General features: G+C 35.7%; 1 protein-coding gene across 4 annotated transcripts in view; it reads right to left on the bottom strand.

Annotated features, from left to right (window-relative positions):
- Positions 1-14,625, bottom strand: part of LOC110441556 (rho GTPase-activating protein 1-like) — a 35,872-nt gene that overhangs the window by 3,567 nt on the left and 17,680 nt on the right. For all 4 annotated transcript variants that reach the window (XM_021484740.1, XM_021484738.1, XM_021484739.1 and 1 more), the window contains 7 exons: positions 14,450-14,536; positions 9,092-9,190; positions 7,285-7,398; positions 2,615-2,685; positions 1,851-1,928; positions 785-913; positions 457-563 (listed from right to left, as the gene is read on the bottom strand). In XM_021484740.1, coding sequence (XP_021340415.1) covers positions 457-563; positions 785-913; positions 1,851-1,928; positions 2,615-2,685; positions 7,285-7,398; positions 9,092-9,190; positions 14,450-14,536 — 685 coding nt within the window. The remainder of the gene's footprint in view (positions 1-456; positions 564-784; positions 914-1,850; positions 1,929-2,614; positions 2,686-7,284; positions 7,399-9,091; positions 9,191-14,449; positions 14,537-14,625) is intronic.

A 14,625-nucleotide genomic window follows, 5' to 3' on the forward strand; every position in this document is an offset into this window, starting at 1 on the left:
TTCTGAAATTTTAAAGTCAATTTGACACTTTTTGGCCCCGCCCCTCAGGCCCCTGGGGACTGGGGACCAAATCGGCCACTATTTTTGTTGACTTTTAGCCTAGGAAGGTTTCTGCAAAATTTCATTAAAATTGGTTCAGGGGTTTTGGAGAAGAAGTTGAAAATGTAAATTGTTTAGGGACGCACGACAGACGCCGGACGCTGCCGGATAAAAGGCGATCGCAATAGGTCACTTGAGACTTTGTCTCATACATATATACAGACAGATATACCATACCTCTGTCAGAAACTGGAGGGTAAATTTATATATGATATACCATACCTCTGTCAGAAACTGGAGGGTAAATTTATATATGATATACCATACCTCTCTCAGAAACTGGAGGGTCAATTTATGTATGACATGCTATACCTCTCTCAGAAACTGGAGGGTAAACTTATATATGACATGCTATACCTCTGTCAGAAATTGGAGGATGTATTTCAGAATGATGTAATTGTCTTCTGGTAGTTCTTCCCTAAGCATCCTCTGGACATCTACCATTTGCCGGCCCTCATCCTGGTCTGAAATATTTAGTTCCAAAATTAACACACCATCAACAGAATAATTCACAGGAATGCTTTTAAATGTAACTTGCCTGTATTAACATGATTTAACTGGAATGATTTAAAAAAGATTATATCAAATCTCGGGTAGAAACATACTGATCTTTTGCACTATGCAAATTATGTGAAAAACCGACATCTTATTCTTTATAGTCTACTCAAAATATTTGCTTCATTACTGTGAAGGCGGACGATTGGCTGGTATAGGTCAAATGTCAGAAGGGGCTCCTGTAGCTCCCTGAGGAAGGTTTTAAGGATAACAGCGGCTATGTGAACATCTCCTTCCGTACAGAAATCTACAGTCAGACCTAAAACAAATCACCAGTATACATTACAGGTTAACCTCCAAATCACCAGTATACATTACAGGTTAACCTCCAAATCACCAGTATACATTACAGGTTAACCTCCAAATCACCAGTATACATTACAGGTTAACCTCCAAATCCCCAGTGTACATTACAGGGTAACCTTCAAATCACCAGTATACATTACAGGTTAACCTCCAAATCACCAGTATACATTACAGGTTAACCTCCGAATTACCAGTGTACATTACAGGTTAACCTCCAAATCACCAGAACACATTACAGGGTAACCTTCAAATCACCAGTATACATTACAGGGTGACCTCCAAATCACCAGTATACATTACAGGGTAACCTCCAAATTACCAGTGTACATTACAGGTTAACCTCCAAATCGCCAGTATACATTACAGGGTAACCTCCAAATCACCAGAATACATTACAGGTTAACCTCCAAATCACCAGTTTACATTACAGGGTAACCTCCAAATCACCAGTGGACATTACAGGTTAACCTCCAAATCACCAGTATACATTACAGGGTAACCTCCAAATCACCAGTGTACATTACAGGTTAACCTCCAAATCACCAGTACACATTACAGGTTCACCTCCGTTATACGGACTCTTAGTACAGTTATAGTCCTGGAGTTAAATGAGAAACTGAGGTTAACTTTTTCACAAGAGCTTATAATGGCCAGTCCCAGTAAGACTGTGTTTTAGGTTTGGTGTGCTGTACAGTGATTCCTCTATATATATGGTCTTTATATGATTGTATAATTAACATTTAACATTAGATGGCTGTCAGTGAATCCTTTGATTCTGGTCTAATTTATGACAAGTTATGGAGTTTGAAAATGAAACCCTCAGAGAGGAATGACATCCTGGTATCTATTACTTAGAGCAGGACTGGAAGCTGCTGCAGTGTAAGTATTACCTTGATTAAACTTTTTCTGAACTTCTTTTAGAGTGCGAGCATTAGCAGACCTCCGGAAAATTCCTTCAACATCTAAAGCTGAAAATAAAATCACAAAACTTTTAAACAAGCGTATGAGATATTGAAAAGCAATATGTGTTCCCTTGTATAAAGGGCTGTGACATTCCAGTTTGTAAGGACATACAATGTATTGAATATATTTTGTTAAAACCAGATTGACTGTTCAAAAATTTTGATATTTCATGTTTAAACATTGCTTATTTTAGAAACCATATTTGGTGGTAAACAGTGACAAATATTTTACCTTTGACACTTGAACTTGAGTGAAACAGAATGTGACATACTGTTCAATGGTGATATATCTTTCATCAGAAATTGTTTAGCAATTAAGATATTATGACTAGGACAAGCATTAAAATGGTTGACAACAAACACCATTGGTCTGTTTGTCTTCTATCAGAAATCTTTACTTACATAGGGATATCTCTCTTTATTTGAAAGAAATCTCCACCACAAAGGGTGGGGGTGTACATAATTTTTTAATTCTGTCACATACTGACCACACAAATTTACCATTGACCCTGAGGTATCCCACAGAAATCTCCACCACAAAGGGTGGGGGTTACCTAATTTTTTAATTCTGTCACATACTGACCACATGAACTTACCATTGACCCTGAGGTATTCCACAGAAATCTCCACCACAAAGGGTGGGGGTTACCTAATTTTTTTAATTCTGTCACATACTGACCACACAAACTTACCATTGACCCTGAGGTATTCCACAGAAATCTCCACCACTGGGGGTATAACACACTTATAATTCTGCCGAATGCTGACAACAAATACAGTTTTATTAGGTGTGTGGTGATACATGTTATCAGTGTAACTTCATATAAAACTGTAATATTTAATGTTAAAGGTTATTTCATCAATTGTTTTGATGTATGACACTATAATATACAATTGATGAAATAACACTATAATATACAATTGATGTATGACACTATAATATACAATTGATATATGACACTATAATATACAATTGATGTATGACACTATAATTTACAATTGATGTATGACACTATACTTTACAATTGATGTATGACACTATAATTTACAATTGATATATGACACTATAATTTACAATTGATGTATGACACTATAATTTACAATTGATGTATGACACTATAATATACAATTGATGTATGACACTATAATATACAATTGATGTATGACACTATAATATACAATTGATGTATGACACTATAATATACAATTGATGTATGACACTATAATATACAATTGATGTATGACACTATAATATACAATTGATGTATGACACTATAATATACAATTGATGTATGACACTATAATATACAATTGATGTATGACACTATAATATACAATTGATGTATGACACTATAATATACAATTGATGTATGACACTATAATATACAATTGATGTATGACACTATAATATACAATTGATGTATGACACTATAATATACAATTGATGTATGACACTATAATATACAATTGATGTATGACACTATAATATACAATTGATGTATGACACTATAATATACAATTGATGTATGACACTATAATATACAATTGATGTATGACACTATAATATACAATTGATGTATGACACTATAATATACAATTGATGTATGACACTATAATTTACAATTGATGTATGACACTATAATATACAATTGATGTATGACACTATAATATACAATTGATGTATGACACTATAATATACAATTGATGTATGACACTATAATATACAATTGATGTATGACACTATAATATACAATTGATGTATGACACTATAATATACAATTGATGTATGACACTATAATATACAATTGATGTATGACACTATAATATACAATTGATGTATGACACTATAATATACAATTGATGTATGACACTATAATTTACAATTGATGTATGACACTATAATATACAATTGATATATGACACTATAATATACAATTGATATATGACACTAAAATATACAATTGATATATGACACTATAATATACAATTGATGTATGACACTATAATTTACAATTGATGTATGACACTATAATATACAATTGATGTATGACACTATAATATACAATTGATGCATGACACTATGATATACAATTGATATATGACACTATAATATACAATTGATGTATGACACTATAATTTACAATTGATGTATGACACTATAATTTCAAAGACAATATTTACGTTGTAACCACATTTCTTTTGAGCTGAAGATGGACTTATTATTTACATAATAAATCCATCTCCAGCCCAGAAGTTAATATGTAGAAAGAAGGCTAATAATTTAAAAGACAAATTTAACAAGATCAATATCAATAATAAATATAAGGTAAAGGGAGACTTGTTTGACATGTGTAACAACTCAATCTACCACACTTGTTTGACATGTGTAACAACTCAATCTACCACACTTGTTTGACATGTGTAACAACTCAATCTACCACACTTGTTTGACATGTGTAACAACTCAATCTACCACACTTGTTTGACATGTGTAACAACTCAATCTACCACACTTGATTGACATATGTAACAACTCAATCTACCACACTTGTTTGACACATGTAACAACTCAGTATACCACTTTTGTTTGACACATGTAACTACTCAATATACCACTTTTGTTTGACACGTGTAACAACTTAATCTACCACACTTGTTTAACATGTGTAACAACTCAATCTCCCCCACTTGTTTGACATGTGCAACAACTCAATCTACCACCCTTGTTTGACATGTGCAACAACTCAATCTACCACCCTTGTTTGACATGTGCAACAACTCAATCTACCACCCTTGTTTGACATGTGCAACAACTCAATCTACCACTCTTGTTTGACACCTGTAACAACTCAATCTACTACACTTGTTTGACACGTGTAACAAGTCAATCTACCACACTTGTTTGGCACATGTAACAACTCAATCTACCACACTTGTTTGACATGTGTAAAAAACTCAATCTACCTTACTTGTTTGACACATGTAACAACTCAATATACCACTTTTGTTTGATACGTGTAACAACTCAGTCTACCACTTTTGTTTGACACATGTAACAACTCAATCGACCACACTTGTTTGACACTTGCCACACTTGTTTGACCCCTGTAACAACTCAATCGACCACACTTGTTTGATATGTGTAAAAAACTCAATCTACCTTATTTGTTTGACACATGTACCAACTCAATATACCACTTTTTTTTGACACGTGTAACAACTCAGTCTACCACTTTTGTTTCACACGTGTAACAACTCAATCTACCACACTTGTTTGACACGTGTAACAACTCAATCTACCACTTTTGTTTGACACGTGTAACAACTCAATCTACTACACTTGTTTGACATGTGTAATAACTCAATCTACCACACTAGTTTGACATGTGTAACAACGCAATCTACCACACTTGTTTCACACGTGGAACAACTCAATCTACCACAGTTGTTTGACACATGTAACAACTTAATCTACCACACTTGTTTGGCATGTGTAACAACTCAATCAACCACACTTGTTTAACATGTGTAACAACTCAATCTACGCCACACGTTTGACTAGTGAAACAACTCAATCTACCACGCTGTGAAGTGAGCTTGATGTGTTTTTGTAATCTATTGTAAAGCTTTTATGCATTAAATGATTTTATAAATAGTAGAATGACTGTAACTTACTAACAACTCAATCTACCACAATTGTTTGACATGTGTAACAACTCAATCTTCCACACTTGTTTGACAAGTGTAACAACTCAATCTACCACACTTGTTTGACACGTGTAACAACTCAATCTACGCCACACGTTTGACATGTGAAACAACTCAATCTACCACGCGGTGAAGTGAGCTTGATGTGTTTTTGTAATCTATTGTAAAGCTTTGATGCATTAAATGATTTTATAAATAGTAGAATGACTGTAACTTACTGGTTCAGTGTAACCCCAAACCGATAGTAGAATGACTGTAACTTACTAACAACTCAATCTACCACAATTGTTTGACATGTGTAACAACTCAATCTACTACACTTGTTTGACATGTGTAACAACTCAATCTACCACAATTGTTTGACATGTGTAACAACTCAATCTACCACACTTGTTTTACACATGTAACAACTCAATCTACCACACTTGTTTTACACATGTAACAACTCAATCTACCACACTTGTTTAACATGTGTAACAACTCAATCTACCACAATTGTTTGACATGTGTAACAACTCAATATACCACACTTGTTTGACATGTGTAACAACTCAATCTACAACACTTGTTTGACATGTGTAAAAACTCAATCTACCACACTTGTTTGACACATGTAACAACTCAATATACCACTTTTGTTTGACACGTGTAACAACTCAATCTACCACACTTGCTTGACATGTGTAACAACTCAATCTACCACACTTGTTTGACATGTGCAACAACTCAATCTACCACACTTGTTTAACATGTGTAACAACTCAATCTACCACAATTGTTTGACATGTGTAACAACTCAATATACCACACTTGTTTGACATGTGTAAAAAACTCAATCTACCTTACTTGTTTGACACATGTAACAACTCAATATACCACTTTTGTTTGACACGTGTAACAACTCAATCTACCACACTTGTTTGACATGGGTAACAACTCAATCTACCACACTTGCTTAACATGTGTAACAACTCAATCTACCACACTTGTTTGACACGTGTAACAACTCAATCTACGCCACACGTTTGACATGTGAAACAACTCAATCTACCACGCGGTGAAGTGAGCTTGATGTGTTTTTGTAATCTATTGTAAAGCTTTGATGCATTAAATGATTTTATAAATAGTAGAATGACTGTAACTTACTAACAACTCAATCTACCACAATTGTTTGACATGTGTAACAACTCAATCTACTACACTTGTTTGACATGTGTAACAACTCAATCTACCACACTTGCTTGACATGTGTAACAACTCAATCTACTACACTTGTTTGACATGTGTAACAACTCAATATACCACACTTGTTTGACATGTGTAACAACTCAATATACCACACTTGTTTGACATGTGTAACAACTCAATATACCACACTTGTTTGACATGTGTAAAAAACTCAATCTACCTTACTTGTTTGACACATGTAACAACTCAATATACCACTTTTGTTTGACACGTGTAACAACTCAATCTACGCCACACGTTTGACATGTGAAACAACTCAATCTACCACGCGGTGAAGTGAGCTTGATGTGTTTTTGTAATCTATTGTAAAGCTTTGATGCATTAAATGATTTTATAAATAGTAGAATGACTGTAACTTACTGATTCAGTGTAACTCCAAACTGATAGTAGAATGACTGTAACTTACTGGCTCAGTGTAACCCCAAACTGCTGTGTTTTCTGTGCACCAGATGAATCATCTACTCTGTCTCCAGAGTAAGGGTACGGAGGCTTGTTCGACTTTACCTGTTTAGCATCGTACCTACAACAACAATACATTATATAACATACAAGTGTGACATACCTACACCAGCAATACATACAGGTGTGAGGTCATAGACCTTGTTCGATGAGAGCTTTGACGCTTCGATTTGGATAACATGGAAAATGTCCCTACGTCAACGCTCAAATGAGTGCGGTTAATTATTGGCGCCAATTTTTTCAAAATAGGGCTGTTCCGCAAATGTCGTTTAAATGACAATGCATATACAAAACGCAGTAAGTTACTTTATTATTTAAGAACAAATAAATTAAATTAAACAATTGTTCTATAGTAAATATGTAAATATATGGATTGAACAGAGTTTTTTAGCGGGCTCCATGTTTAATATAAATGTAACTGATTTGCCTTCATAAGAGCATGAACATTTTAACAAGAGGCCCAAGGGCCTTAGCGGTCACCTGAGTTATATCATAGGTACTGGTAGCTTTATTTTATTGTTTAGATGTGATGTGGAAATCAGCATGTAAACTAAGTGAAATACAATACTTGTCATGTCATCAAAGGATAAGAATTTTAAAATATTTGTAAATGTTCCCTTTGGGGCCCCGCTCTAACCCCTGGAGATGGGGCAGGAATTCCATGTTTACAATGTGATACCGTCATCCACCAAAGATGATTCTGACCAAGTAAAAATAATTTCCAACAGAAAATTGTCAAAATATACCCAAAAGTGTTGTTTCCCTATATAAACTATAGTAAACTTTACCCCCTCCCCAAGGGAGAACGGATAGATTGGGGGTCCTGAAATTTACAATTTAAATAAAGCCCCTGATGATCTTTCCATCCATGCAGAGAAGATGACTGTAATACCTCTGAGTCTGGAGAAGAAGATTTTTGAAAAATTGGTTAAATTTCCCTTTGATGGCCCCGCCCTGGCCCCTAGGAATGGGGTAGGAATCCCAATTTTACAATTTAAAACCATCTTCCTTCAAGGATAATTCTCACCAAGTGAGAATAATTTCCATCCACTGGTTCTTGAGAAGAAGTTGATAATGTAAAAAGTTTACGCAAGACGCACGACGACGGACGGAAAGTGATTGGAATAGGTCACTTGAGCAAAGCTCAAGTGACCTAAAAACACGGTTCAATCCCTATGGCAGTAATACATACAGGTAGCGACACATCATACATACAATAATCCTATTAAATAATATGTGTGACACATCATTTGTTATGACTCTTTGGTATATAAATGTCATCCAGACCATGGAGACCATGGGAAACAAATGACCGATTCTTTTTTATCATTTACTACAAAGAAAACTGTATAATTGTGATCTGAAACAAACATTTTGCACTTGGCCGCCTCTGAAACGATGAAAATTGTGTCCGCTCCCAACGACGTGATGTCACATTGATGTTCCTATTTGATTATGACATCATTTCCAGAGTTATATTACACACGTTACATAAACATAATTTAGGTGATGGCTTTATGACACTGCATAACACGGTTTTCATATGGTAAATAGGGTTCTTACAATGCATGTTCTAGCTCACTAGGTCATCAGTCAGTCTTCATCTCATGTCAGGAGTTTTTCCACTATAAAAGTTATTAGCAGTATTTGTGCAATAAGCAAACTCTTCAAACACTCAAATGTTTTTTTTAAAATAGTTATTGTAATGTGACTTCTACTGAAGTAGAACACAGTAAGATAGGACCTTGACTTACTGTAGTACAGGTTCAGGGACAACCAGCTGGTCAAAGTGTAGGTGTTCCTTCAGCTCATGTAGGTAGTTTACATACATCACCTTACGCCCAAACTTGGCACTGAAAACAGTCAATTTAATCAACTCAAGTACATGCACTCAACATTAAAGTATGCAATAGTTAAATTGATAAGTTATCAACAATTAGCAAAACATGAGGGATTAATAAGTTAACATTTCATACATTTGAATTATTTTTTCATGTAATTTTCCATTAATTAGAAAATTAGAAAAAAATTGAGGAAAATCAGGAGCATATTTGATATAAGATAGGAAATATACAGTCTTCAAATGAAGTCTCGCATCCTTTAAATATACCTCTTTAAACAATCATAATTTTCACATTTTTTTTACAGTGATAGATATGTTTTATCAAATGTTTTAATGACATTCCTCTGTGAGTATAAATGATAAGTACTTTGGTAAAGGGAGGTAATTTAGCAACATTATATACTTCACCAAGTGGGAACTAGTGGATAGAAGTTTGATAACAGCATCAAAAACTTCACCCAGTGGGAACCAGTGGGTAGTAGTTTGATAGCAGCATCAAATACTTCACCCAGGCGGAACCAATGGGTAGTAGTTTAATAGCAGCATCAAATACTTCACCCAGTGGGAACCAGTGGGTAGTAGTATAATAGCAGCATCATTTACTTTACCCAGTGGGAACCAGTGGGTAGTAGTATAATAGCAGCATCACATACTTCACCAAGTGGGAACCAGTGGGTAGTAGTATAATAGCAGCATCATTTACTTTACCCAGTGGGAACTAGTGGGTGATAGTATAATAGCAGCATCAAATACTTCACCCAGTGGAAACCAGTGGGTAGTAGTATAATAGCAGCATCACATACTTCACCCAGTGGGAACCAGTGGGTAGTAGTATAATAGCAGCATCAAATACTTCACCCAGTGGGAACCAGTGGGTTGTAGTATAATAGCAGCATCATTTACTTTACCCGGTGGGAACTAGTGGGTGATAGTATAATAGCAGCATCAAATCCTTCACCCAGCAGGAACCAGTGGGTTGTAGTATAATAGCAGCATCAAATACTTTACCCAGTGGGAACCAGTGGGTGGTAGTATAATAGCAGCATCATTTACTTTACCCAGTGGGAACTAGTGGGAGATAGTATAATAGCAGCATCAAATACTTCACCCAGTGGGAACCAGTGGGTGGTAGTATAATAGCAGCATCATTTACTTTACCCAGTGGGAACCAGTGGGTGGTAGTATAATAGCAGCATCACATACTTCACCCAGTGGAAACCAGTGGGTAGTAGTATAATAGCAGCTTCATGTTACAATACATGTGTCTGGAAGTAGCACAAAGGTGATCGTCATGTTATTGATAGGATAAGTGTTAGTATGTAGATTGTGTTAGTTGTGGGTAAACAATAGTGTCCTGTAATACAATGCTCTATCACTGCATGCTGTCTGGAGTGTGTACTACAATTGTAATCATACACGTCTAAATTTTAAATTTTAAAAAGAAACAGAAAAAATTAGTAGTGCAATTAAAGGCACTTGCCTTGTCAGTCATATACCTAGATTGTATTATAGATATATTAACAGGCAAGGCAAGAGCCTCTGATGCAACTAGGTACAAAACTTCCAGCGGTTAACAGGTATGTTGGTTTACTCAGACAAACCACAGCGGCTAACAGGTATGTTGGTTTCCTCAGACAAACCACAGGGGTTAACAGGTATGTTGGCTTACTCAGACAAACCACACCGGTTAACAGGTATGTTAGTTTACTCAGACAAACCACATCAGTTAACAGGTATGTTGGTTTACTCAGACAAGCCACAGGGGTTAACAGGCATGTTGGTTTACTCAGACAAACCACAGCAGTTAACAGGTATGTTGGTTTACTCAGAAAAGCCACAGGGGTTAACAGGCATGTTGGTTTACTCAGACAAACCACAGCGACCAACAGGTATGTTGGTTTACTCAGACAAGCCACATTGGTTAACAGGTATGTTGGTTTACTCAGACAAACCACAGTGGTTAACAGGTATGTTGGTTTACTCAGACAAACCACAGCGGTTAACAGGTATGTTGGGTTACTCAGACAAACCACCGCGGTTAACAGGTATGTTGGTTAACTCAGACAAACCACAGCAGTTAACAGGTATGTTGGTTTACTCAGAAAAACCCCAGCAGTTAACAGGTATGTTGGTTTACTCAGACAAACCACAGCGGTTAACAGGTATGTTGGTTTACTCAGACAAACCACAGCGGTTAACAGGTATGTTGGTTTACTCAGACAAACCACAGCGGTTAACAGGTATGTTGGTTTACTCAGACAAACCACAGCGGTTAACAGGTATGTTGGTTTACTCAGACAAACCACAGCGGTTAACAGGTATGTTGGTTTACTCAGACAAACCACAGCGGTTAACAGGTATGTTGGTTTACTCAGACAAACCACAGCGGTTAACAGGTATGTTGGTTTACTCAGACAAACCACAGCGGTTAACAGGTATGTTGGTTTACTCAGACAAACCACAGCGGTTAACAGGTATGTTGGTTTACTCAGACAAACCACAGCGGTTAACAGGTATGTTGGTTTACTCAGACAAACCACAGCGGTTAACAGGTATGTTGGTTTACTCAGACAAACCACAGCGGTTAACAGGTATGTTGGTTTACTCAGACAAACCACAGCGGTTAACAGGTATGTTGGTTTACTCAGACAAACCACAGCGGTTAACAGGTATGTTGGTTTACTCAGACAAACCACAGCGGTTAACAGGTATGTTGGTTTACTCAGACAAACCACAGCGGTTAACAGGTATGTTGGTTTACTCAGACAAACCACAGCGGTTAACAGGTATGTTGGTTTACTCAGACAAACCACAGCGGTTAACAGGTATGTTGGTTTACTCAGACAAACCACAGCAGAGTTTTTGTTAACACATTACTTGGTGAAACTGGATACACAGACTTTAACAACAACAAAACAAAGAAAAATTGGACTTGGAGCTATGAAGCTTCAGTAACATTAATATAGAATTCAAATATTGTGCAATCAGTTCCTTTTCATTTAAAAACATTGTTTCTGAATAACACAATTACATTACTTCTACTGATTCAAATCAACAAGATCATGCAAAACTGAACAGTAAGAACTGGCAATAAAACCAGGGCTCTGTTAATGCATAGTTTCCCCGCTAATACACTTAAAACAATATTGTACTAAATGTTTTCTTAAACAATTTGTAAAGTAGTCTTACATTCTACATCTGTGGTGAATGACACAACAAGAAATCGACACTTGTTGCTTTATATATAAATGTTTTCCTGATCTCACTATCACTTAAGAGTGTTAAAGGCTTGCTTGATCTCACCACCTCCCAGAATCAAAATAGCCATTCTCATTACCTCCTCAGGGTTTAATTAACTGTATTGATTTCACTGCCTCCCACGGGCCTAAAAAGCTTGTTTCAGCTTACTGCCTCTAAGGGGGAAGATAGCTATGTAGTTTACCATTTAATGTCTCACAAGGGTTTGAATGGCTTGTTCATCTCAATTGTTTCAGTCTGAGTAGCTAGTAATATCTCTCTGGCTCAAAGGTGTCTTAATGAGAAGTAAGTTTTGACTGCCCAAAGGTCTAAATACTTGTTTGATCTAACTCCCTCTCAGGGTTTCAGTGGTATCACTGCCTCCCAAAGGTCTAAATAATTGATTGATCTAACTCCCTCTCAGGGTTTCAGTGGTATCACTGCCTCCCAAAGGTCTAAATGCTCGTTTGATCTAACTCCCTCTCAGGGTTTCAGTGGTATCACTGCCTCCCAAGGTCTAAATGCTCGTTTGATCTAACTCCCTCTCAGGGTTTCAGTGGTATCACTGCCTTTCAGTGGTATGAACAGGTTGTTTACACTCACATTTATATTTGTATCTGGTTTATATTATGTATTAGACTTGAGTGTTTTCTGGTTATATAGGATATAAAGTGGACGTCTACCACACCTTTGTATCTGGACTGCAGCATCTGTACTATAATGTAGTGATAATTAGTTTTACCTCAGCCAACTTGAGTAGCAAGGTCTTTCCACAGTTTCACCAAATACTAGCTTATGATGGAATGAACATGATTTACACTGGCTTTTGGATACTTGACAGAACATACTAACTGCCTGGAGCTGATGGAGGTATAAGCTATAATAACCCTGGCTACGTGGATATTATTCATCTTAGGGTACATAAATCTTCTTATTCACTTAATGAAATCAGTAATTGTATAACATTCTCACAAAATGATGAAACAAAACAAATGAAAAAATTGTTTTGATAAATTATATAGGTGTGGAAAAAACTGCTACTCAAGCTAAAACAGTTGACATTAGAAGTGCATACAAGTATTAAGCCTACATAGGCTGTTGTCATTGATACACAGAACAGCTGTTATGTTGCCATGGTTACAATTCATAATTAGCTGTTAAAGATTTACAAAAGGGTAGATAATTGTGTACACATATGCCACGCCATGAAGGCTCATACCTTCTGGTACAAAATGAAAATTGGAAAAAATTCAAATATATTTTATTAATAAAAAAATATATCAAAATAAAATTATTAGAACAGCAACACAATAATTATTATATATGCTACACTTCTCATTAAAACCATTATAACATTTAATACACTGTCATGCAATGAAATCTTATTCTTCCACAATTTATTTACATTCTACTGTCCTCCAGTATTATCACTCTACACATATTTACTGCAAAATCTATTTTTGTCTCCGACATGTTAAAGGTATTTGTCTTTTATTGTACTAGGTATTACCACTACTTGGGAAAGTAACCAAAGCTTATAATCCATCAACTCCTCCTGGACCTATGGAGTGATGACAAGCCATTTTCTGTGAATCTAATTTCTATTAGCAGTGACTGTGATCTGTGACTGATAACTGGAACTTGATTAGGGTATGTCAAAGGCAAAAATGTGTTTCAAGTTTCATGAAAATCTGTCAATAAATACAACAAAATGAATAATTACAAGCCCTTTTCTGTAAAAACTTCATTTTTTTGCGAGTGACCTTTACCTTTGACAGATCATGCCCATATTGAAATATGCCCAAGGTTATTCTTCAAGGTCAACAGAACAATCACATTTCAATTATTAAATCTATCTAGAAATGGATTTTGAAAGAAAAAAGAACTCTTACAATTTTAGTGCTGCTTTTCTGCAGTATACAGGAAAAGTACACAGTGAAACAGTCAGATTCTATAACTTATAGTCATCCATTAATAGGAGAATATGTCAATGTAGAGCATGTGACACTATCAAAGAGTGACACAATCTTACCTGATGAAAGGTTTGAAGACATTCCACAGTATCTTTATAAACCTGGTTGGGTGAACCAGATACAAAGCCTTCAGATTCTTCTTATACCTACACAAATATTAACAACAATAGCTGGAGTACAGGGCAGACAATAACTTATACCTACACAAATATTAACAACAATAGCTGGAGTACAG

This window comes from Mizuhopecten yessoensis, unplaced genomic scaffold (assembly GCF_002113885.1).
Source record: "Mizuhopecten yessoensis strain PY_sf001 unplaced genomic scaffold, ASM211388v2 scaffold716027, whole genome shotgun sequence".
NCBI classification, from domain to species: Eukaryota; Metazoa; Mollusca; class Bivalvia; order Pectinida; family Pectinidae; genus Mizuhopecten; species Mizuhopecten yessoensis.